Source organism: Musa acuminata, chromosome BXJ1-8, assembly GCF_036884655.1.
Source record: "Musa acuminata AAA Group cultivar baxijiao chromosome BXJ1-8, Cavendish_Baxijiao_AAA, whole genome shotgun sequence".
Classification (NCBI taxonomy): Eukaryota; Viridiplantae; Streptophyta; class Magnoliopsida; order Zingiberales; family Musaceae; genus Musa; species Musa acuminata.
In genome coordinates, this window is record NC_088334.1 from 51,986,330 (window position 1) to 52,012,440 (window position 26,111).

The following is a 26,111-nucleotide window of genomic DNA, read 5'->3' on the forward strand; positions in this document are numbered from 1 at the left end:
TCACTCAAACGTACATTAGATTATAACTTTAATTGATTTCTTTATCAAAATCCAAGATTCAACAATCTCTCCCTTAGAAAAACTACCTCGAGTGGGAGCATCGCCTCTGAATGCTAGACTAAAGGGTGACTCTCCCATGGCAGTCTTTTATGTGTCTGAGATGCCTATAGGATGTTTCGGAGTGTCGTGCACCTCGATGACCCTTCTTTTTAGGCCTTCTAGTATTGTTTGGTTGGTCACTCCGCATGGCCGTTGGTTTGGGGGTGCTCTACTAAGCTGAATCTTAGCTGAATTCCATAATTTTGGCAGAACTCCTTAAATTTTGTATTGTTGAATTGGGCTCCATTATTCGTGATGATGGCCTTTAGGATGCCAAACTGAGTGATAATGTTTTTCTAGATAAAGCCTTCGACTTGTCTTTGGATGACAGATGCTAAGGGCTCGGCCTCGACCTATTTGGTAAAATAATCCATTTTGACGTTAAGGAATCTTCGTTGTCTTGAAGCCAAAGGGAAGGGGCCGAGGAGATCCATTCCCCATTATGCAAATGGCCACGTGCAATCTATCGAGGTCAGGGGTACCGCGAGCTGATGTTGCACTTGAGCATGCTTCTATCATTGCATATATCATTGCATATAGGCGATGATATCCTACCGCATGGTCAAGTGCAACATCAGCTCGCGGTACCCCTGACCTCGATAGATTGCACGTGGCCATTTGCATAATGGGGAATGGATCTCCTCGGCCCCTTCCCTTTGGCTTCAAGACAACGAAGATTCCTTAACGTCAAAATGGATTATTTTACCAAATAGGTCGAGGCCGAGCCCTTAGCATCTGTCATCCAAAGACAAGTCGAAGGCTTTATCTAGAAAAACATTATCACTCAGTTTGGCATCTTAAAGGCCATCATCACGAATAATGGAGCCCAATTCAACAATACAAAATTTAAGGAGTTCTGCCAAAATTATGGAATTCAGCTAAGATTCAGCTTAGTAGAGCACCCCCAAACCAACGGCCATGCGGAGTGACCAACCAAACAATACTAGAAGGCCTAAAAAGAAGGGTCATCGAGGTGCACGACACTCCGAAACATCCTATAGGCATCTCAGACACACAAAAGACTGCCATGGGAGAGTCACCCTTTAGTCTAGCATTCAGAGGCGATGCTCTCACTCGAGGTAGTTTTTCTAAGGGAGAGATTGTTGAATCTTGGATTTTGATAAAGAAATCAATTAAAGTTATAATCTAATGTACGTTTGAGTGAGTGACGCAGGACTAACTTCGATCATAGAAAGATAATTCGATTAAAACAAGAAGAATAAAATGTTGGGCCATAGTGGAACATGTTAGAAGATTGGACGTCGGGTTGAAGGACTGGTTGACGTGCTAGAAGGACTTCATGTCATGAGTTCAGGCATTGGACCGAAGGATCAGACATTACACTAAGGAGATCGGATGTTGCGGGAGGTCAACATGTCGATTGGGTAATACGCCGAAGGAGAAGACGATGCACCGAAAAATCAGACGAAGCGTCGGATGAACCAATGACATGCCGGACAACATAGTATTCTAGTCTTGTAATCGTGTGTTTAGATCGAAGTAGTTTAGGTTTAATTGAGTCGGCTTTGGGGGGTAACCATGATAACTCAATTTGGGGCCTATTGGGTCTGATCTGGAGTTGAGTTGGGCTCATTGGGAGGCCCATTCAGTAACCTAGGGTTAGGTTAGGTAGTGGCACCGCCAGACTAGGGCAGTGGAACTGCCCATGAGCTAGAAAAGTATAAAATGTATTTCTTTCGAAAGACCCGATGGTGGTACCATTAATGTTAGGCAATGGTACCGTCAGATTGGGCGGTGGTACCACCCAGTGTTAATCTGGTAGGCGATGGTACCACTAGTTATCAATCTAGCAGACGATGGTACAATCCAGTAATGACGATGGTATCGCCAGGACCCGGAAAACTTATGATGAAGCCTTTTTTAGCTCTATTTTTGAAGTCATTTGAGGCCTACAAATACCCCACACTTTTCTACTTACAAAAGCACAAAAAGTGAACAAAAAAAGCTAGTAATTTAGAGTTGAAAAGTCTTAAAATATATTAAGAGTCCTCCTCTTTATAGTTTTGTGATCTTTCTAAGAGAGTTGTGAGACTTGTAAAGGTTATATCCTAAACCTGAGAAAAGGAAAAAGAGTTGTAAGAGGATAGTTTATTTTTGCCCATTGAAAGAATATCATTAGTGAATGCCGATGGTCTCGACGAAAGAGGAATGAGAGTAGATGTATGTCGTAATGACCGAACTATTATAAACTTCGTTTGCATTTCTGTTATGCTTTTCTTTCTCATTACTTATTGATTTAATTACTTATTACTTTATTAATGTTTTAAGTTAAACTCTTTTCTAATACTGTCTTTATCGAATGAAATTTTTGAATAGACATAATTTTTACGAAAGCATTAATTCACCCCCTCTTAGTACCAAAATGGTCCTAACAGAACTCAACTCGACTCTACGCCTACTTCTACTATCCAAGAATTCACATGGGCGACTTAATGCATTCAGAATTAGACTGAGCTATGCTGACATCTCGACTATGGCATTAACGTTCTCCAACAGCAATAACTCTCTGTTTGTACAATTACAATAATTCTCATTCAAAAAACTTATTTCACATTTCATATGATATATCTAAAATTATAATTAGCTACTAATATCATAATGATTCTTAACGCGTTCATTTTAAAAATAAAAAAGTATCTTCGATGTGTATTTGATCAATGGATCATGTCGACGATGTCGACGAGCAGGTTGTATCGCTAGCGGATGTGGGCGATGACTTCACCATGGGTGGTGATGTGGGTGGCATTGCGATGACCACAGATGGCACAAGTCGATGCATAGTCGGCAAGACCGGGGTGCAGTGGCAGTTGAGAGAGGTTCTAGGGTTTGATTGTTGAGTATGGTTAATATACTTCAATTTCCCAAAATCTGGATGACAAATATGCAACATAAACTCCTTCAACAAATTGTTGAGCATTTATTGCTATGAGAACAATAAAACTTCATCGAAATTTATTTAGCGGAAAAATCAAGCACATGACAAATAAATGAATGAAGAGTAAAGAATGAGGATAAGTAGCAGTATGCAGCATGCAGCAGATGTCTGGCTAGTTTGTGTGCCTAGAATTGTGCCTGGATCCGATGTACGGTCTTCTCGTCCACCTGAAATGCCTTAGCGAGGACATCGTCCGAGATGGCCGGTTTGGATCCGAAGACAGCATTGGCGATGGTGATCAGCCCGGGGTTTTGGCTGCTGAGAGCCGCAAGCGCGACGGCGTTCTTGGTGCCATGGTTGAATTGGAAGTGGATCAGGCCCTGGGGGAACACAAACACATCACCCTTGGTGAGCATTTTGGTGAAGAGCTTGTTGTCGGGGTTGGAGGTGACGAATCCGACGTAGAGCGAGCCTTCCAACACCGTCAGGATCTCCGTCGCCCGGGGATGGATGTGAGGAGGGTTAAGGCCGTAAGGTGCGAAATCCAAGCGGGCCATGGAGATGCCGAGGGTGTTGAGGCCGGGAATTCGGTTCACGTTTACGAGCGTCACGTTGGAGCCGACTTTGTTGGTGGTGTTGCGAGGCTTGTCGAGACCGGAGAAGAAGAAGTCTTCGACTTTGACGAGCTTTGGATCCTTGCAGGCTAATCCGTTCACAAACACTGCATAGGTCGAAGCACCAATTAGCATCTTCGATACATGATAATAATTAACCGCATCACAAGTACATTAGATAGGCCGTATACCATCGGATGTGTTGTCCGCGACACAAAAGTCTTGGAGGGCACTGGGATCCCCAGCCATGGCTGGAGAGGCAGCCAAAGCAAGGAGAGCAGAGAGGAGGAGGATGTAGGACGCAGCCATGTCTTTGATTTGTGCTACCGCGTAATGAGAGCAAGGAAGCAAGGAGAGAAGAGAAGCAATCTGTAATTTGATGGCAGAATAGAATGGCGCAGATGGATATATATGGAGATCGAAGGTGTGTGAGACTTGGCCACGCCGGAAGAGTTGACGCTTTCCCGTCGAAGAGGAAAGCATTCATAGCCGGCCTGAGCTAGAAGAAGTCAACTACGAGTGCTGTGTAACAACAACTACTATGTGTTTGATGAAGTCCATCATCTGCTTCACCACGTAACGTCCTCAATTAATTAGCTTCTCTTTGACTTTTTCCGTCATCAAGAGATGTATCTTCATGGTCTTAAAGCAAAATAATCAAACACGGATGAGGTTCTGTAGCGGACTGCATCAAAGTTTTAATTGTTCTTCTTGGAGGCACATGCAAACGATGACTTGTTCGGTCAATCATTTGCCGGCGGATATCATTGATCGTTAGAGCTGCCATAAACCCCGACGCTTTCTTATTGCCAAGTCTCCCTTACCCGTCTCCTTATCTATATATATATGCATCTGCCCCCTCCTTGTTCTGCCACCAAGAAGTAAACTTCTCTCGTTGCTTCCTTGCTCTCGTTGTAAAGCCATGGCTGCGTCCTACGTCCTCCTCCTCCTCGCTGCTCTCCTTGCTTTGGCTTCCTCTCCAGCCATGGCCCGCGATCCCGGTGCTCTCCAGGACTTGTGTGTTGCGGATAACACATCCAATGGTATTATACTAACAGCTTATCGATGTCCCTGTGATCGGGTTAATTATTATCATGGTTCGAGATGCTGATTCCTGCTTCGACTCATGCAGTGTTCGTCAACGGATTTGTCTGCAAGGATCCAAAGCTCGTCAAAGCCGAGGACTTCTTCTTCTCCGGTCTCGACCAGCCTCGCAACACCACCAACAAAGTCGGCTCCAACGTCACGCTCCTAAACGCGAACCGAATTCCCGGCCTCAACACCCTCGGCATCTCCATGGCCCGGGTGGACTACGCGCCGTTTGGCCTTAACCCTCCTCACATCCATCCCCGGGCGACGGAGATTCAGACGGTGTTGGAAGGCTCGCTCTACGTCGGCTTCGTCACCTCCAACCCCGACAACAGGCTCGTCACCAAAGTGCTTCGCAAGGGTGATGTGTTTGTGTTCCCCCAAGGCCTCATCCACTTCCAGTTCAACTACGGCACCAACAAGGCCGTCGCACTCTCCGGTCTCAGCAGCCAAAACCCGGGGGTGATCACCATTGCCAATTCCGTCTTCGGCTCCAAACCGGCCATCTCGGATGATATCCTCGCTAAGGCCCTCGGGGTGGACAAGAAGATCGTAGACCGGATTCAGGCTCATTTCTAGGATCCGGCCATCTCGGATGATTTGAAACCTTCAAAATGATTAGGGAACCACTGCTGCATGCTGCTCCTTGTCATCATCATCATTCTTTCTATTCATTCGTTTGATTTGATCGTCGTATGCATTTTGTCCCTTGTGAACGTTCTTGATGTTTCTAGATTGAATAATGTTAATGCTATCGTTAATTATCTCAATGAGTTCTCGGTAATATATATAGGCTCTCTCTCTCTCTCTTTCTTCTGTTGCAAAACATGGTGCCGATAGCAATACGTAGTAACTCTGTGTTTGTACGATTACAACATGACCGGGTGAAAACAGGCGAAGAAATAAATACAATAAATCGTTTTATTTCAGATCCAACTTCCGATTGAAATTTAGATATAGACAGATGCAAAGTTTAAATGCAAATGTATGCATTTATATATTATAATGAAATTTAGAATTGAAATGATATATATGTAAAATACGTAAAACACACCCGACCCCGCACCACAACTTCGTCTCAGTGGGCCCCGCTCCCAGACCGACGCATAATGCCGTGGAGAGACCATACGTGTCGTGTCCTTCTCCACGCCTCGCTTTCCTTTGCTTCTTCTCCCATCGCTTCCAAACAATTTAGTCAAAACGCCAACTTTCTTTCGATTCAGATCACATGGAAAATACAATTAAGAGAGAAAAAGCACAATTCTCTCTCTCTCTCTCTCTCTCTCTCTCATGGTAACATGATCTTCCCATCGGTCAGCCGTTCGATCTTGTTAGAGTTCCTCTTTTGAGACAAGTCTTGTTGCCTCTTACGCTAGGATGCCTTCCTCTGCAGATCACTCTGAAGGCAATGGTGCCCATCGACCACACGCCACAACGAAGCTGCGTGGTGGCGCAGAACAACGACGCCGCCGCATACAACTCCCTGCTCCAACCCTCCATCGACGCCCTTAGTGCTTCGCTCGTCCAAGGCAGGTTCGTGTACGTGGACATCTACACCCCACTGATGGACATGATCCAGAACCCTAACAGAAACACTAAGAAACCCTTCTTTTGCCTTCAAGAGCGGACGTCCTCGTTGTCTTCCCCGATGATATGATGCCATAGGTTTTGAGTCGACGACGTTGGGGTGCTGCGGGACCGGGACGGTGGAGGTGGGTCCATTGTGCAATGCGATGACGCCGGTGTGCTCGGCTCCTTCTTCCTTCATGTTCTGGGACTCCGTTCATCCATCAGAGGCAACGTACAGAGATCTTGCGGAACAGATGATTCAGGAGGTGCTCCCAAAGTTCGGATGACAAGAACAAGTGACCGTGGAAATATAAATAAATAAAAATATATATATATAAATATATATAATTGTTAAAATTATTTTCCCCATAAAAATAAAAAATAAAGTCTTTTAATTTATTCTCGAGGATGACAATGAGAGAAATCAAATCACTTTCCTTTATATCAAGTAGAACTCAGTTCAATTAAATGAAAATCAATATAAACTAGATAAATAATTTAACAACAGATTGGAATGTGATAGGGGTTGATAAATTCAAGTTGTATTTATATATTAGAATATTTTATGCATGTATATTGAGTATTAGAACAAAATAGTATAATTTTATTTATACTTTAAATATTCATATTAAGTATTTTTGTGGGACAATATACATAAGTATTCTTAATAATTGGATTTACATATTAGAACTTGGAGTAATTTTTGAAAGGATAGATATGTAAAACTAAAAAGAAAATAAAAAAAATGAGAATAAGGAATAAAGAATAAAAGCAAAGGAAAAGCGCTTCGAATAAATAAACTAAAGATGGTGGATGCCACCACGCGGAGCCCTAATCCCGTCCCTCGTCGATCGCCGTTCTGCTTCCTCGGCGATGCCCCCAAGGTGCGATCTCTTCCCCGCCATGATCCCTACTTGCCGATGCGTTCGTAGCCCAACACGATGTTCCGTGGAACTCGTGTTTGGACGGGTTTCTTCGTGGATGCTGGATTTGGATCCGCTCTGGTTTGGTTGTCGTCTTGCACCGAGGTTCTTGCGAGGTGCCAGGGGAGCGCTTGTGACCCCTTAGATCCTCTTGATGGGAAGTAGCAGAGAAGGATCGCGCCGCGAGGAGAGGATGAGAGGGAAGATCAAAAGCGGGCGATTCGAAGGCGTAAAATTAGATCCTTTCTAAATCGTGGTTTGAGATGGTGTTATGGTGCTCGTCGATCGCTGTTTGAGCCATAGAAGAAGTTGACCTACCTCTTTCCTGCGTTGAGGGTTAGATAAAATCTTTTAGTACTTATTCTACTTTTCCTGTGTGTGTACCGATGTGTTAGGCTTCTTTTATAGATGTGGGATTCAGTGTTGAAGGGAGAGTTGTGGGTTTTACTTGTAGTTTGAACCAGATTCTATCTGCATTTTGAAATCTGAGGTTGATAGCTTTGTGGAGGAAAATTTTCAAATGAATAGGATAAAAACTGATAATAAAGCATTGATTTGATGTCTGGGAGCTTGGATTATGGCACTAGCAGTGGCTTCTGCAATCTTGTGCCAGCCAAGTATGTTTAAGACAAGGATTAAATCTTCTTGTTGCAGTATCATTTCATTACTCTCTCTCTCTCTCTCTCTCTCTCTCTCTCTCTCTATATATATATATATATATATATATATATATATATATATATATATATATATATATATATATATATATATATATATATATATATATATATATATATATATATATATATATCCTCTAATGTAACAAATTTAAATGGTATTATCACGGAGAAAGATTCAGACAGTCTGCCTGTACCTTTCTGTGCTTTTGTGATCATTTGTTATGTTCTGGGCTTATCCTTGTGGTGTTGTTTATTTTATCTAAAAGGTAGCATCCGTCCAGTGGTATTTTTGTCTTTACTGTAGGTTGGGATCCTTTTTGCAGCCAATAATTATATGGGAAAGCAATTAAACTACTAATATACTGGAGGGATCTTTCAAACTTTAAGGTGACATTTTTAATGTTCCTGTACCGGAATCCTTATTGTTTACCTTTTGGTCTTTGAACAACTTCCTCTGCTTCGTATTTGATTATCTGGATTTTCAGTTATGATTGGCGGCAAATTCTTAGGATAATCTGCCTTCTTTCCAAGTTCTCCTCACACTAATCCTTCTCTATCTTTTGAACTTCTGTTTTCTGATCAAATGCACATCGCTAGGTCTTGTGATTATAATCTTGAATATGAAGCTACATGGCTTAGTTTGTTTGCTGCAAGAAGGCTTCAACATGGATATACCAGTTAACTCATTTCTAGATATACTGCTGATATTGTCAGTTTTTTATTTGCTGTTATTATAAATCTTTACGATTAACCGACTTTGCTGACACAAGGTTTTTACAGCGATGATTCCGTTTATCAGGCCCAGAGAGGAGGATCATTCTAATAGATGCTTCTTTTGTGGAAATTGTTATGGTTCTTTAGGAAATAGATTATTTATACATGATCATGCATTCATGCAACCTTCAATTGTTTAATAAGATAGATTTAGGAATTGATTAAAGACAATTTTGTTGGTTTTGGAAATTACAATCAAGTAAATTTTGTCTGGACATGCTTTACAGATGAAGATAAATAAAATGGTCATCGTTTCAATTGACATTCTTAATTGAATTTGTTAATGATTATCCTTTTATGTGTTTTTCAGGTCATCCATGTGCTAAATATATGATTATAGCACCAGGTTCTTCCTTGCAAGGTCCATTCATTATGGAAATCTGATCCATATTTTGTCAACTGATATAAAGAAATGGAAGACTCAGGGATCTCAAGCTTTTGGGGACCTGTTACATCCACTACAGAATTGTGCGAGGAAAACTATGCCCATTCTTCGTATATTGCAGAATTTTACAACACCATATCAAATATTCCTTGCATTCTTTTTGCACTTATTGGCCTTACAAATGCCCTTAGACAAAGGTTTGAGAAACGATTTAGTGTGCTTCACATTTCCAACATGATACTCGCAATTGGGAGCATGATATTTCATGCCACATTGCAACATGTGTAAATTTCTTTGCTCATCTCTGAATTCTTTTTGCTTTCTGTGTCTTTTCATTTTATTTATTCTGTTTATATCGTTCAATCATACTAGTTACTCGCCTTGAAATATATTGGGTTCTATTGCAAAATAATGTGTATGTTTGGCAGAAATCATTACTTCTTTACATGCATCTGCACCTGAGGCAGATAACATGCCAGTGAGCATCGTTTCTTCAATCTTTGAACAACATATGTGCACATCTAACGTTGCTATTTGTGTGCTTCTTGATGGTTAGCAAACACACATCTGCATACTATCAGGACATCTGGGGTTGGCCCTGGCCAAGCTATTGTAACTTCTGCAACCACAGCATTTTGTGGGGTTGCTTGTGTCTTTTGTGGTCGCTCATAATAAAAGCCTAATAGATGGATTCTAGGTTGGCTTTCATGTTCTACACGTATTCGATGGTAGGTTTGTTTTACTAACTTTTAATGACATGAAATTTGTTTCTGAACCTGATACCTTTAGATGTCATGCTTTGTTTCTATCCAACAAGCTGTTGTGTTGCACATATTTGGAGATGGCTACATGGATATCTTTTTTCCTGTCATTGAGCTCTGTTTTAGGATGTGCTTTTTCTTAATGGTAAAATACGTGGTAGGACTAAAACTGGACAGCTGCATTTCAATATATTGCTTTGATATGGAACTTTATTCATGAATATCTTACAGGCCGTGAACTCTCTAAAATCTCCGAGATTCAAATACTGATTAATGTAAGTTATATAATCAGGCTTTACGAAGGTGGCAATTAAGCAAAGGTCCAGTTTGAATGTTCAACACACGAAAAAGTCAGCTGGATATATTATAATCATGCATCACCATCCTATCTGTGATTAGTGGTTCTTGTGTTTTGTCAATATGCTATGATGTATTATCTGGTGCTTTTGCTAAGCTCTAATCATTTGTTAATTATTATCTGTCCATTTCTGAATTTACCATACATCTATGATTATGAAATAGATCTACTATTCAGATAAATTGATTATCTCAGAGGTCACTGGCAGTGTTAGTGGTACCTGGTATCCACCCTATTAAACATGTTGGATATGTCTCAGTTTGTTGGATGCTTATCATATTATTTGATCATATATTATAATATTAAAGGAGAGAAAGTGGACCTTTTTGTTTTTTTAACATTATTATGCATCCATCTTTGAAGTTTATTATCATGACAATGAAATATAAGTATCGTGCAATGTATTTTAAAAAATAAAGTTCCATATGCCTTGCAATTTCTTTTTTGTCTTCTTTCATACTGGAAGCTTGGATATGAATCCTATTTAATTCTTTTGTCCACATCTGTGCGACTGTTCTGTTTGGTGGCACCTATATGCACCTTCGGTAATTGGTGGATCTGTATTAATGATCGATCTTCATTGTACTAAAGTTACCTACTTTGTGTTTCTATAACGTTGATTCAGTCACTAGTGCTTTATCTATTTGCCTTTTCATTTCTTTCTTTCCGAAAGGAATGCCTTCATGGCGCTTGTTGATTCAGTTGCTTTTACTTTTATTAGTATCGTCTACGTTCTACTTGATTTAAGATACTTGGATGCAAGTGCTGCTTTTTCCAAGTATTCCATTGTTGACTTTTACCATTGTGATTGGCTTGTTATTAATATATGTATAATTTCTTTTGAAATTGTTTGCTTGATTTTATTAGCTTTTATCTTTTTTTATCGTGCATTTATCTATTGCATACTGAAAATTTTCTTTTACCAATTGCTAGGATAATTTTTATGCATGAGATTACATTATGACTAGTTGTCAGTGCTTATGAACAATCTGATCACATCTTAATTCACTTTCAGACTGCAGCAAAGCGATGAAACACCAATGGTATGGGAGATGTTGCTTTACCTTTATGTTCTTTACTCACCGGACTGGCACTATAGGAGCACTATGCCTACTTTTCTTTTCCTCTATGGTGCTGCCTTCGCTGTTGCTCATTCATTGGTGCGTTTTGGAATAGGATTCAAGATACACTATGTTGGCCTTTGTCTTCTATGTATCCCGCGGATGTACAAGTATTACATACAAACAAAAGATGCGGCAGCTAAACGGCTAGCCAAGCTCTATGTTGCGACAATATTTCTCGGGGCTATATGCTGGTTGTTCGACCGAATGTTCTGCAAGAAATTATCACACTGGTATATTAATCCGCAGGGTCATGCGTGGTGGCATGTGCTTATGGGATTCAACTCATACTTTGCGAATGCATTTTTGATGTTCTGTCGGGCACAGCAGCTGGGTTGGGAACCGCAAGTTGTTCACCTCTTTGGTGTATTCCCATATGTGAAGATTCATAAGCCCAAAAAGCAGGAGTGAGAAAGAAGCAGTTGGGAAAGTGTTCCATGCTGGTTTCTTTCTGCAATCTTTGGAACAGATGTTTTGTCTAGCGTGCAAACAGGCGGTGGCACTCTGGAAATGAACGTTAGTGACATGGGCTTATTGATGTTTTACATTTCATCGACTGGCGCTTGCTATGTACTGTTCCTAAATCTACAATCTGTGCTTAGAATAGGTTGAATCATGAACAGTATTTTTTTCTTTTTCTTGCTTGATATGTTTTTTTTTTAGGGTTACACAAGATGATTGAATTGGAGACTGACCCAACCGGTTAATTGGGTCTATAATTAACTAGTGAATTTAATCTTACATCCAGAGCAAGCAATGATATACGTATGCATGTTAGTTGCTATATCTTTAATGTTAGAGAGTGTGTGGGATCTTGTCGAACATGAAAGATGCGATCATGTAAATAAATATTCTTGAGAATGCATACGTGTGCATGCACGATTGGAAAATACACGGAAGTGATGAATTGACCTTTGGGCTATGGATTCCACTTGCATAAGATTGTGTTGACTTTTTGCCCAACCAAATCCAGAACTAGCCTTAGTCACCCAACTCAAAACGTCCCCCGTGAACAAGGTGGAAAGGGAGGGGGAGGGCTGACTGAGAATTGGACCAATTTTAGATGATAATTAGAAAACACACACAAAAAAAAAAAAAAAAGGAGAAATCAGGGAGATGGAAACGAAGATTGTTTGAATGTGATTGGTCAATCCCCTAACATTATCTTCTCCTATCTGTTCCCCCCATATAAAACCCTCGATAACCCAATTTTTATGAGAGGGTGGCTTCCAAGTACCTCATCTTCTTCATCTTCCCCTCGCTCGTGTTGGCTTCGGGGATCTGCGCCTCCTTTCCGCCATGAGAACCGCCACGCATCACCCTCTCATCACCGCCCCTTGCAACCTGTGGCCTCGACCAAGGCCGACCTCGGCTCCTGTGCTCCCCTCTGGATCTAGACGCCCCAGGAGAGGGGCCTTGGTCGTCAGAGCTGCGGTGGTTGTGGAGCAGGAGGTCAAGACCAAGATCTCCCTTGTGAGAATTGGCACCAGGGGCAGGTAGACCATTTGATTTCCTCTTCCCCACCTTCGTTTTCTGGCTCATTCTCTAATTTTTCTGTATCAAGATTCTGTTGCTGTGCGGTCGTTGACTCGGGCCTTTAGCTTTTCTTCTTAAAAATTGTATCTTTCCGCCTCCCCCCCGCTTGGAGATTGCTTCAATTGGACGCTAATGAGGTCGCTGGTTTTCCTTAAGACATCCCTCTGAATTAATTGGTTTTTCACATCTGAGGTTCCTCGCTGTTTTGGTCATGTGCTGGGAAGGTCCCAATTCGATTCTTTAATTTCTTAGGTTTAGTTCCTCCTACATATATCAGTTTTGGAATTATATTTCTGGGGTTTCCCTTTGACTCAACCGTGATTCACTTCATTTAGTACCCGTTCGATGCTGGTGGTGTTGTTGATATCTCCTCTGGTCTCATTGGCACAATGTCAGATGTTCTGGTCTCTTAGATGTTTACATTATGACTTGGTCTTCATTCGTGTTCTGACCTTGTAATTTTTCTCCGACTTAATTCTTGTTTTGCGCATCATGTTGTAATTATATCTACGCATGAATTATCAATTTAGTTGTTTTAGCAGCTTTAAGTATTATTCTTTTCCTTGAGGCTGTGCATTTACTATCACACGTCGTGGGCATGTAGGACAGTCCACTAGCACTTGCGCAGGCCTATGAGACCCGGGATAAGCTCATGGCATCACATTCAGAGCTAGCCGAGGAAGGAGCCATTGACATAGTAATTATCAAGACAACAGGCGACAAAATACTCAATCAACCACTTGCTGACATTGGTGGCAAGGGTTTATTCACAAAAGAGATAGATGAGGCCCTCTTGGAAGGTAGCATCGATATTGCAGTTCACTCGATGAAGGATGTGCCTACATATCTTCCGGATGGGACAATCTTGCCATGCAACCTTCCCCGAGAAGATGTAAGGGATGCATTCATTTGCTTGACTGCAAAGTCTCTTGCGGAGTTGCCTGCTGGAAGTGTTATTGGAACTGCTTCCCTTAGGAGACAATCTCAAATTCTATATAGATATCCATCATTAAAGGTAGATGTTGATCTTGATCTTTATATTTCTATATTACTTTATTACAAAGTTGCTTGTCCTAATTTCCCTAATCAGTTGTAGACCTCAGCTGATTATAAATAGTCAGCAGCATGTTTTTGTCGCTAACTTGTTATATGTTAAGCCATTTGACAAGGCAAAACATTATCTCTGTCTGAGTGCTTGAATTGTACATGTGTCTTGATTAATATTGACCTTTTTCTTGACATCTGCGGTTGAGCATTTACAAAGCTCATGCGCCATTGAAAATAGACGCATTCATGTCAATACATATATTCATGAAGTTGTACCTACTTTGCAGACATGCATATTTATACATCTATGTATTATATGTAAGCATTTTCATGTGTGCCTATTGTATACATGAATCTCCTATCTGTATACAATGTTGGTATGCATGCGCATTCACATGTCTGCATTGGAACGCGGATATGTGAGTATATGTATGCATATATGCATACAAGTAGGTAATTAAGGTTTTCTTATGTATGCCTGTAAGCATGGATACTGGTATTTAATGACTCATCACTGCCTTCTTATCTAGATGTGCTTCTGGAAGTTTCTCATGACATATTTCTTTAGTATTTGTAATCACTTAATTTTAGTGGATGCAAAACCAACAGTTAATCCCGAGGTTTTATTTTAGCAATGACACTATCATACTTTGTGAGAGTGACAAGATGCTTTTGTCTTGCTCTTGAAGTAGATCCGTAAATTACTAGATGTAATACACTTCAATTTGCCGACAGTTTCTACCTCAGGATTCGTGGTGGCCTACCTAGATGAATGATACGGAATTAAATTTTAATGCAAAGAGACGAGAGTTTAGGATTGTTTGTTGCTGACCATTAAACAACTGTTACTGAGATTGAAAAGTCTATTGTGTGACCTTTTTGCACTGGGAAGAAGTCTCAAACTAAATTGATTTTGTTATTTCAGTATGAATTTTGTTTACATGTATATGGTTGTCCTATTATCAATTAGTGTTTTTGGACAACCATGATAATGTGTACTTGCATGTTTATATGTACTCCTGCTCAAGGATTTAAGCACCAGTTGAATTAATATATACCAACAAGTATTTACCAGTTCAACTAAGTACCAATATCAGAACATATAGCTCGACTTCTGTTTATTTTTTGTTATTCTATTCAATAGGCAATACGTATTGGTACACTGTCCACTATATCTGGTACCATATTGTTCCAATAGGTTACCAGAACCGGTATTATATCAATATTTAGTATTTTGCTCATGCTGACATCCAATCATGTCTATTTTAAGTTACTGTGCCTGATTATTAACATAATATGCTATCAAGGTTTGTTTAAGTAATTGAAGAGAGGGTTAAATCTAGAAAACTGTGCTTGTTTTCATGGAGATTTAATACTGACATAATGTTTTCAAATGTGAGGCATCTCAAAAATAGTATATGCTAATCCTATCAATCTGTTGTAACTGCATTCAGTGCCTTTGAGGAACCCTATTTATCCAAATTCTCTTTCTCTCTCTCTCTCTCTCTCTCTCTCTCTCTCTCTTCTTTTCACCTTTCCGTTGACCGGTATAAGTATGTGACACATGTAGATAATTATATAGTTACTTTCAATTGCAGGTTGTTAACTTCAGGGGAAATGTCCAGACACGATTGAAGAAACTCAATGAAGGTGAAGTCCAAGCAACATTGTTAGCCTTGGCAGGGCTAAAACGGCTAAACATGACCGAAAATGTCACAGCTATACTCTCTATTGAAGAAATGCTTCCAGCAATTGCCCAAGGTGCTATTGGAATAGCTTGTAGAAGCAACGATGATACGATGGTCAGTGTATTACATATTCACTTGGATTTTTTTTTCATTTAAATGCAACTTCCGAGGCCGTGTATATTTAAGGATCATACTTTTGGACGTGTGATTTGACCTTGATGCACATAGTTAATGCTATTTTGGTGGATGATACTTCTTGACATATGATAACATAATCAGTCATCTTTCATGAAATTCTCACTGTAACGGAACTTCTCGAATAGGGAAATATTAAATAAATTAGTCTTACGAAATCATTTATGTACTTTTTGTCATAATAATTTGGCACTTATATAATATCACTACCCCTTGTCCCTTGGAAACTGCAATGATTATTCATCTTATAGTTTTTGACTAAAACGAAGTTCGTAAAACAGTTTCTTGCAAGCAAATGTGGGAATTTATCAGGTTTCCAGGTGTCAGTAAAACTATTTAAACAAATTTATGCCCAGTCATTTTTTTCCTATCAAATTAGATCAATCAATTATCTTGAAAACAAATATTGCTCTTTCCAATTTTTTGTTTCCCTGTTTTTCTAGACATTTTCCAGGTTTAGGAAATCTTGGGATCATTCTTGTTAGCATGAACTTAGTCTGTGTGACTATCAAGGTAGATGTTTTTACCAAACGTCTAGTTTTATACTTTACTGCAACTCCTTGACTTGTCTAAGTTTTGCCTTCATGAGGAATTTGAGGGTTGTAGTAGGAAAATATGTGGTCAATTTTTTTTCTCGAATGGTCTAGATAACTTTTTTTGATCAACAGGCTTTATCGCTGGTCATTTATTGAGTGGGAAAGCTTTTGATGGTAATTATATTTTCTTTCCTTGGTCTTGCATTATTTTCTGGCTCATGGTTGAATGAAAGGATAAGGCACACTACATGGTTGAGAAGTTTTCATCTTGCAAATACAATATTCAGTATATCGAATTAAGACTTAGCCATGGTTCTTGTTCGTGAGATGGTCATTATCGTGTAAGTAATTGCATATCATATATTGAAGCTTTATATACAATTTATGTTGTCATGTTACCTAGGTTGCCCTATGTGGTGATGCATTGATGTCAATAATAAACTTAGATTGCATGTTCATGTAATTTTAGCAACTTTTTAATTAGTCTGAGTTTTCATTTTATTTTTACATGGACCAATTTTGTGTCTCAGGAGAGTAGGTTGATTATGACCTGATTATCTACATTATTAATATTGCCTGCTGAAAATTCTTATATGTCTAAAGTATGTTATATTCTGCTTAATATATGAAAATTATTTCACAAAATAAAGCCTATTTATTGGTTAGTTTGTCTTTGGAAAAAATTAAGATTGCTTAATTTAGTTGCACTGTTGGTTTGAGTAGTAAATCTTCAAACCAAGGTCTACCGTACCGAAGCATACCATCCGTATCGGGCGGTATGTACCGGTACGATAGGTTATCGGTATGCAGACCATCCGATACCGCTACATTGCTACAGTATTATACTACAGCACCGCTACAGTGCTACGGTATGAAAAAAAATAAAAAAATATTCAGTACACTAGGGTGTACCGCTCGGTACGCCCTGATGTACCACCCAGTACACCGGTACCATACCGTACCGAGCCCGGGTCAAAATATCGGTACGGTACAGTACAGCGAACCTTGCTTCAGACTATTGTCAAATATCTATTTTGCAATACAAAGGCTTAACAAAATACTCGTAACATCTTTTACTTCCATAGCAACTTGGTCTTTGTTGTTACTTTTCTGCTTAATTTAGATTGTGGGTCCTGACAGCCAGTTAACTTTGTGAACCAGGCTAATTACATAGCTTCACTAAATCATGATGATACTCGGTTAGCTGTTGCTTGTGAGAGGGCATTTCTTGAGACCCTGGATGGGTCTTGTCGTACACCAATTGCGGGGTATGCATATCGTGATAGTGACGGAAATTGTGTTTTAAGATGTTTGGTTGCTTCTCCAGATGGAACCAGGGGTAAATTGACATCTTTAATGTTAAAAGATGTATCTGTTTTGTTCATTTTTGAACTTGTCTTAATTGTTTTTCTTTTCTGTTTCTAATATTTCAGTACTGGAGACATCAAGAAAAGGCTTGTATGCTCTCGATGATATGGTTGCAATGGGAAAGGATGCAGGGAAGGAGTTACTTTCAAAGGCTGGCCCAAGTTTCTTTGATTGGTAATCTGTAATCAGATTGCCAACAAAAGTTAACAAGAGCAAATTAGGAAGGGAACTTAGAGCTTTGGCATTGTTTTATGCTTTCTTCTTTCTTTGTCATTTATTCAGAGTTTGTCTGCAGAGGCTGTACTCCAACTTTTGTATCATTGTAGTTGTATTCATTTGGACCTTCTCATTAAGTTATTTGTAACTTTGTCAAAGATTTAAGTTGAATTAACTTGACATCACAAGCCACTGTCCCATTGTTAAAAAATGTTGAGGGCTTTTGTAGGAGTGATTTACCTGCATTGCTCATAATATTAAATAAGTGCTGAGTTCTGTTTTAAACTTGAGATTGGCCATGTGTGTCCAATATATACTTTTGGATGGCCAGCTGACTTTATCTGTCGACAAACTGAGAGTCTATCATCTAACTCAATCTTTTTTGTATGAGCTAAAAAGAGGCAAGCATGTGTTGTCATGCCATTATCACTTTTAACTTTTAGAGCTATATGTTTGCAGGTATTTGGTCTGCAATTCTGTATTATGGACAGCCGGTGGAGCTCAACAGAGGTTGTATTGAAGTCCTCGTCATATTGAGCTGATGCTAATCTGAATTAGCAAATTTCAGGTGTCCTAAAATTGTAGCAATTAAACTTTACTTTTCGGACATGCATGGATTTCAGCAGAGTGCAGCTTTCATCAGCAAAATGGGTGAGCAAACTGCAGCTCTGCTTTGGAAGGTGAAGCATTAGCAGAAATCATGGAAGTACATGATGCACACAGATGGCCCTTTCTCCTTTCCAAGTTCTCCTTTGGCAAATGCATACAGGATTCCAAGGCCTGTTTATTTCAGTGTTCTTCCATGAGTTCTATTAGGGCTGGTCATACAGGTAAGTTTCTTCCTCATCCTTGTCAAACCTGAAGCATGTGTTGACCTGTACAACTTGCAGAGCAGGAAGATGAATGCAGACCAAGAAGACCAGCGTTTCAAGTTTTCAAGTTCATCTAACAAAGAAATGAGAGCTCGCAACATTTGGAGCAAAACAGATATTCCGCAGCAGAAAATAGGTCTGCAAGACATGACAACTCTAGAGCAGAAACAGTAGCTCCTCCGCCAGAGCTACCTTGGAAGCTCTGCAAAGTGCATCATGGTCGGTGGCTTCCACAATCTGCCTGTTGCTCTTGATCTTGGATGAAGAAACAACGTCGTCGTAAAGAATGTTACCTGAATCAGATATTACGATGCATGAACGCCGAGGGTGAATGCGCCGCAGCTGGTTGTCCAGCTCGCTGAAGCTGTTGCAGGGACGATGGATTGGAAGCACTCCAGTACGTGTTCTCTCTCCCCATCAATTCCACAGGCAACTCGGTGTACCAGTGATCCGATGCCGGCATTCTTCCCGGGTTTTCCTCACCATTCGCGAATCCTGAACTGCTCGAATAAAATGGAGCTGACATGACCCCTCTCCCTCCCGGCTCGTGGAGCAGCATTCCGGTGTTTGGGGGCTCTGATCTCAGCATGGGGGCGGAAGCTTCCATGGCACTCTCAGGAACAGCAGCATCTCCAAAATCGAAGCTGCTCGGGTAGCAGGGAGAGGACATGGTGCCTCCGCCTACCACCTCATGAAGCATTCCGCCGAATGGATTCTCTGATGCTTGCATGCCTGCCGAGTTGCCCATCACGTGAGCGGGAGCGAGGTGTGTGAAGATCCCCCCCCCTTGGGTGATCATGTTCTCAGGATTTTGAGCGCATGGCTGATAGTTTGCTGCCGAAGCTGAAGCAAATTGTGTTACATGTGGTGGTGGAATTCCTCCTGCAACAATAAAGAGAAGGAGGCTTTACAAGATGAGAACTACACAAGAAGTAATCAGTACCAAAAGATGGAGAAGAGAAGAAAGACAAATAAACAAAGAAACAGAAGCAATCAGACAAAAGAATCCCAGAAATCAGACTCTATTATAGCAATCCTGAAGATGAATTCCTTCTCTCTTGAAGAATTATCAAAAATCCTATCGCCTAATCTCTTACTTTTTCACTTATTGCGAGACGAAAACAAATTATGATGATGGTATCTACATCCATTCTTTTCTGGTGGCATCCGCTTGATTCAGGTTCGTATTGCCTACCTTCAGTTTGTATCTATCTATCTTCAAGTATGCATGCGATTTACCTTATTGTAGATCTCAGCAAAATTCTATGTCTAGTTTTCATGCAATTCCACACCCTATCAATTGGATATGCCGATACAAGCTGTATCCATATGGTATTACGATGTGACTATGTGTACAGCTTAGTAAGAAGCTGTATCTGTCTCTTCTTATATTGCTAACCTTCATTGTTCCTAAACCATCTAAATGAAATGAAGCACAACAAAAGCAATGTAAACAAGATAGTAGTAGTAGGAGGAGGAAGAGTTTAACATGTCTAATAGGAAGGCAGAAATTTACCTGCACCTTCAGATCCCTGACATGAATATCCAGATGATACATTAGCATCTAAGAACTGCTTGCTATAGTGTTGCCCAACCAACTCAGGATCGAAAGATGCATCAAGCATGTATCCTGTGAATGAGGGTCTTCCCAAGAGATTGCCCTCAGGAAATCCAGAACCCAAGTTGTTCATGTAGCTATTATCTGATACCCTTGCTGTCCCTGTCAACTCCTCAAGAGCTATAGCTCTTGTATCTCCTGTTATCATTCCTTTCGGCACCCTCGCAGTGGGAACCGAAGCACACCGGCCAACATGTGTGCTCACAAGTGCAGGGAACTCATCATGTATCATGGGACTCTGTTGATTGTTCATGCCCACCTTATAGCTTGTCCCTGCAGAGTTTGATCCATGTCTCATTGTATTCTCTGGTTGAGATTGCACTGAAACAACGACAAATTCTACTTTTAGAGACTCGTATCGATCTGCGATCGTGTATTACGATCGATATATCATGAAACGAGAGGGTTACCGAGGAACAATGCCCTCTCTTACAAAATAGGCATGCCAGATTCAAGAACATAAGCCTGTTCTACTACATGATACGATCATGTAGTAGAACAAGAAACCAAAGCTGGAACATAAAAGGAATGCATTCATTGAAATCGGAGGAAGAAGCATGCATGTGGAGGAAGCAGCTGCAGATTGAAATCTTTCATGCGTCAGTCTGACTTGCTTCTCGAGAACATACTTGTAGCACAGAATTTGTTTCTTGAGCATCGTTTTAGCATAGTATTGCTGGAAGAACTCAGAGTTGTCCTGCACAAGCTTTTCCCAAACTGGTAGACATTGCAAAGGCATAGGATGTCAGATAGGTAGAGAGGGAGAGAGGAACATGTCATTGCTTGTCATTGACTTCAATTAGAATAGATATAGAGAAGAACGTAGCAAGTGATATGAAATCTAAAAAATCCAGGACAGAGAACCCAAAGAAAATATGGTGAATTGCATAGAATGGACTGAAACATCAGACAAATGTTGAGGGAGAAGAACGTAATGAACTAAAAATTAGCACGTAAGAGGAATGGATGGATGTGAGTGCAAAAGATGTTTTGCCGGATTAAGTACCAGTCTCAGTGATTCCACGGTCGACTCCTTTCCTTGTACAGAGATCATTCAACACTTCTTCCTTGTTCATATACTGCATGAGGCACTCCTCGATCAAAACTTTTACCTGAAATTGAAATGTTAAGCATGAAAAAAGCAGCTAAAAAATGAGGAAACATAATCTCCAATGTGAATATGCCACAACTGCATGCTCATGTTCTTAAAATGAATCTGTAAACTGTTTAGCATTTCTACTTCCTTTTGTTGTATCTTGTTAAATTATGTAGGTTAATAGATCAAATATTTCCCCCAAAAAAACATTCATAGAATGTATGTAGACTGCTTCTTCGTCATGATCCATGTGGATTTTACAATGCAGAAATCAAGCTCTTTTATGCCACCAAAAAAAACAAATTAGTGAAAAGAGAAAAAATATATATATATATACATATAAAGACGAGAAAAGAAAATAGACAGCCTTACTTGATCAATTACTCTGCATGCTTCTCTCTTTTGAGCAATGACTTCTTCTCCATCTTCTTCCCTAGTCACCGGTTTCTCTTCTTCGGGGTCTGTCCGTTCTCCTGGACGACGTTTACGTGTTCCCACCATCGTGAAGATTACCACCAACGTTAATTCATGGAGATTTCCTCATCCATTGGATGTCAGATGTAATCTACCTGAACATAAATTCGCAGAATTGTCAAAAACATGCTACAGAAAATAACCATGCATGCATGCATTCCTTCTCGACAATCCCATCAAATATCAAGAAGCAGGAAGAAGCCATACTGCGATGCCTCACATGATATCTGTCATCAAGAGCCTCCCTCCAAGATCATGTCAGACTGCTCGACTAATACTGAGAGAGAGAGAGAGAGAGAGAGAGAGAGAGAGAGAGAGCTAATTCTTGCTGCTGAAACCTAAGGAATCAATCATCACCAGCAACTGGCATGGCAGATTCAATCCTGAAAGATCGAGAAGCACACGCGGTCAAAGTAGGAGATTATGGACGCAGAGAGCTTGAGATTTATAGAACCCGTAGCCCTATCCCGAAGGAGACGCTGCTGCGGACGCAGAGACGGAGAAGGAGAGAAGACTGTCGATGGGATTAACGCGGGAATTGGGAAGAGCGCGAAAGCCGGACGTGGTGAGCGCATTCCGTTAGGGGTGTCAGTTGACGCCACCGACCTCGCGGAGCAGAAGAAATATGGCGACGCCGCTTTCGCGCTGCCTCGATCATACGTGAGGAGCACAAAGAGAGAGGGAGAGAGGGCGTGGACGTAAGTGGCTCCGGGGGGCCCCACGGTCGGGTAGACCCGATGAGGTAGGAACCCAAGTTGCGAGGACGTAAACGACTTCAACAGCCTGGACGGCATCCAAGGGTCGATTAGGGCCGGATCGAAGCTTGAACCGGCTCGGTAGCTTCTATCCGAGCCGTACGATCGCACGATCCTACGGTCCAGATCGCGATACTGGGTAAACGATCCACAGATATGTAAAGGACACGACAGAATCGTATTCCTCTTCAACAGACAAGATCCCCAGCAATCTAATCTAAAGAAAGAAAGATTCTACTACTAGAATCGGTGGTTTAAAAATCTAAAATGGTGCGATTCCTTTTCTATATATATATATTTTTTTAAAAAAAAAAATAATTTAAAAAGTAGTAAGAAGTCAATAAAATATGTTCTAACTGAGGAATTAGATCAGAACATTGTCATGCAGTGGCAAAGTCTCCTCATCTGTCTTTCCAAGAAAAGGAAAACAAAACAAATTAAGTTAAACGCATGCAGCACATACGCAATGTATCGTTAACCTCTCCCAAACATCTATCCCTGGCACTGCTACATCCACAGTAAACTAACAAGCAAGCAAGCAAGCAGAAAAGTGAAACATTTGTGTGGCTAAAAAGCACAAAGAAGAAGAAGAAGTGATGAGATTGAGGTTTTAATGATCACAACAGAGTTGGCTACATGTCCATCTCCTTCGCTGTGCACTTACAGCTATGACATGTGTGTCAAAGCTGAGAGGACTTTGAGCATCGTGATTTAGTGTCAGCTTTATGTCATGAATTGGAGTTAGGCAAGGAGTCATTTCCAGAATTAATATTTGGAGGTAGAGATAGCATAATTGATGATCCAATGAAATGCCAACCACTGTTCTGAATCCGACAAAGCTCAAATCATGGGACCCGTGGTGGAACACTGCCCTCTAAGCTTTGGATCAGCAAAAGGGTAGGAAGAGTGTGGTGAAGTCCACAGGACATGACTTGGCCTCGAGGAAGGAGGGACTCACTTGGCTACAGTACAAAGGGCAACCATGTGCCCCCTATCCATCAATCGACTGGAAAGGCATATGGTCCCTATTTGTTTGTTTCTCTCTCTCTCTCTCTCTCTCTCTCTCTCTAATGGTTGTCAACAGCATGACAATGGAACCACCCAAGAGAGAAGACAAGCCCACACAACTGCTTCTCGACACAGTCCACCGATCCAAGCACTATACATTTTATGAGGCAAATTTCATATCTAGAGTGAGTAAGTGAGTGAGGGAGTGAGTGAGTGGGTGACATGTTATTTGGACATGGACAGGATTGCATCTCATATCTTAGCTTGACAGGGAAGAGTCTAATGCTGGTGGGCGTCTTAATTCAGGACACAACTTACTGTTCCAAATGTGTCATCATAGGACATGCATGATCATCTTCCCACAAGCTGCTCCGAATAAGACAAGCCGAACACTGTGTGGATTGGCAAACATGGAATAGCAGAAACTATTACACCAAATATCAGTTGCTATTTTCTTTGCTGCTATGATCCTTTTTTGTCTCCTGTGCTGATGCTGCTATTATGCTGCTACAGTATCAGAGCAGCTAAACTCTAATGAGCATATGTCTTTTTGTTCGACATTCTATTACAAAGAGGAGAAACAAATATCATCTGTTAAAAACCTCTTACTGTAATCCATGTAGAATCGTTTCGTTGCTACACATCACATGTACTCACTCAGCCAAAGGAACCTAAGGATCTAACTTTGTTTTGCTTGGTGTCTTCCATTAAGGTATTCAACAGCATACAGAAGATCGACTTCATATGGATCCAGAGAGAGAGAGAGAGAGAGAGAGAGAGAGAGAGAGAGAGAGACCGGAGTCACTGTCACTAGCTGTAGCAAGCTAAGCGGCCAAATTGCACCAATGAAGCAGCACATCGCATGTAGAGAAGATCGATGGTGATGAGGATCATTCATGTGGAGGCGGAAGAGGCGTGACTACAAAGCAGCAGTTCCACAAGGGAAGATGGGGGACCTTCCTATCACCACCACCACCATGCATGGATTCTGTTGGATGGCATTCTGAAAGCCCACCATTACTCTCTCTCTCTCTCTCTCTCTCTCTCTCTCTCTCCTCTCTTATATATCTGCTAGCCAACCCGCCTTTCTTCTTATCCTTCTTCTCAATTCTCGGCTTAGGTTTTCTTTGTTGGTGTGAGAGGTTGAAGCTGCCAGCATGATCTGGTCATCGAATGCTGCTCATTCTCTCCATGGCTGCTTAGAAGCTGCCAAAAGCATCAATGGTGGGCAGTCCAATAATGGAGATGTTAGCCGTAGGAAGATCACCTTGTCTAGATAGCTGTAGAGACGGAGCTATGTGCCCTGAAACCCAATGTTGCATGTTTAGTTATGAGTATTGGTACGAGAAGGAAGCATCTCATCTTGATCCAACAAGGTAATAGGATTAAGACCCAAAGATATAGCCATCGTTTGAGGTTCTCAAGAGCTCCAATGTGTCTTTCCATCCAGAGAGATGAGGGGGTTATTTGATTCCATCAGATCATCCGGCAGTTTCAATCACTCACTCACCAACACAAGGCTGCGCTCTCTTGCTCTCTCCCAGAATGCTCAAAAGAGGTACAAAATTATGGTTCCTTCATCATCTTTCTTGCTCTTCTTTTACCTTCTTCTTCTTCTTCGTCTTCTTTAGCTTCCTCTTTGTAGTTTATGCTAGCTGATGACTCTTGCTCACATGAAGAGCCGTCTCGCATTGTAGCCATGAAGAAGAGTGTCTCAGAAATGAGTCATGAGAACACAATTCTAGTATAGCAAACGACAGTCATGTCTTCTATTCCATGTTCTAAGAAGAGAAAGGTGAGACACAAGGCATATATCAGTACACAGAGGTAAGTGTTTGGTGGCGTCCACCCACCCCCCACATATGACAGCACTGCGATGACATGGATAATATGGCAAACGACAGTCATGATGTTATGGGGTTGGCTTTGTCACGTAGCATTCTTGGAATTTCTGATAATGTAATATATTTCATTTTTCTCTAGTGGTGAATCGATTCTATGCAAATTTTCTTGAAGATGATGTGAGGATGATTTATGACACATATACATTTTAATGTGCCAAAAGAAAGAAAGAAAGAATGAATCTGTCAATCTTCAAACCATTGCAAACTGAAATAATCATATTACTCTCATTATTATTATTATTATTATTATTATTATTATTATTATTATTATTATTATTATATATGAATTATTGACTCCACTATACAAGTAATTCTTGGCAATCTTACTTAAGAAACTAAATGAAAGAATGAGAGTTAGAAAGAGAAAGTAGCTTTATCATGCTTAGCCAATCTGAAAGACTGTTCAATTTCATGGCCATCAGATCAGATTCTTACAGTAGTTGAAGAAGAAGCAACATGGATGATTTCAAGTAAACATTCATGAAAGAGTGAGCAATGCACTGCCTACTTTCCTACTAACACAAGGATT

At 40.6% G+C, this 26,111-nt stretch overlaps 4 protein-coding genes and 1 long non-coding RNA gene across 10 annotated transcripts; 4 read left to right on the top strand and 1 right to left on the bottom strand.

The window, feature by feature from the left end:
• Window positions 1-3,050: 3,050 nt before the first annotated feature.
• LOC135589243 (putative germin-like protein 2-1) lies at window positions 3,051-3,979 on the bottom strand. Its single transcript, XM_065081524.1, has 2 exons — window positions 3,801-3,979; window positions 3,051-3,716 (listed from the first exon to the last, which is right to left on the bottom strand). Exons 1-2 carry the CDS (start codon window positions 3,916-3,918, stop codon window positions 3,181-3,183), a joined length of 654 nt encoding a protein of 217 aa, XP_064937596.1. The 5' UTR covers window positions 3,919-3,979; the 3' UTR covers window positions 3,051-3,180.
• A 519-nt stretch (window positions 3,980-4,498) lies between these two features.
• Window positions 4,499-5,418, top strand: LOC135589244 (putative germin-like protein 2-1). The gene is made up of 2 exons (XM_065081525.1): window positions 4,499-4,652; window positions 4,742-5,418. Exons 1-2 carry the CDS (start codon window positions 4,532-4,534, stop codon window positions 5,275-5,277), a joined length of 657 nt encoding a protein of 218 aa, XP_064937597.1. The 5' UTR covers window positions 4,499-4,531; the 3' UTR covers window positions 5,278-5,418.
• A 1,616-nt stretch (window positions 5,419-7,034) lies between these two features.
• Window positions 7,035-12,010, top strand: LOC103995612 (alkaline ceramidase). 3 transcript variants are annotated; one of them, XM_009416235.3, is made up of 3 exons: window positions 7,035-7,151; window positions 8,955-9,313; window positions 11,164-12,010. In XM_009416235.3, the coding sequence occupies exons 2-3, from the start codon at window positions 9,057-9,059 to the stop codon at window positions 11,678-11,680; spliced, it is 774 nt and encodes a 257-aa protein (XP_009414510.2). In that variant the 5' UTR covers window positions 7,035-7,151; window positions 8,955-9,056; the 3' UTR covers window positions 11,681-12,010. The 3 variants fall into 3 exon arrangements, with proteins under 3 accessions (XP_009414510.2, XP_018686066.2, XP_018686065.2); XM_018830521.2 differs by having other exon boundaries at window positions 8,955-9,226; XM_018830520.2 differs by lacking the exon at window positions 7,035-7,151 and adding an exon at window positions 7,159-7,526.
• A 466-nt stretch (window positions 12,011-12,476) lies between these two features.
• LOC135588780 (porphobilinogen deaminase, chloroplastic-like) lies at window positions 12,477-18,043 on the top strand. Of its 2 annotated transcripts, none has more exons than XM_065081084.1 (5): window positions 12,477-12,765; window positions 13,415-13,820; window positions 15,451-15,654; window positions 17,433-17,610; window positions 17,705-18,043. In XM_065081084.1, exons 1-5 carry the CDS (start codon window positions 12,569-12,571, stop codon window positions 17,815-17,817), a joined length of 1,098 nt encoding a protein of 365 aa, XP_064937156.1. In that variant the 5' UTR covers window positions 12,477-12,568; the 3' UTR covers window positions 17,818-18,043. The 2 variants fall into 2 exon arrangements, with proteins under 2 accessions (XP_064937156.1, XP_064937157.1); XM_065081085.1 differs by having other exon boundaries at window positions 12,626-12,765; window positions 13,410-13,820.
• Window positions 18,044-24,312: 6,269 nt separating this feature from the next.
• LOC135589245 (uncharacterized) lies at window positions 24,313-25,693 on the top strand. 3 transcript variants are annotated; one of them, XR_010476662.1, is made up of 2 exons: window positions 24,313-25,236; window positions 25,324-25,693. It is a non-coding gene; the product is annotated as an uncharacterized LOC135589245 (long non-coding RNA). The 3 variants fall into 3 exon arrangements; XR_010476663.1 differs by having other exon boundaries at window positions 25,358-25,693; XR_010476664.1 differs by having other exon boundaries at window positions 25,376-25,693.
• The last annotated feature ends 418 nt before the right edge of the window (window positions 25,694-26,111 follow it).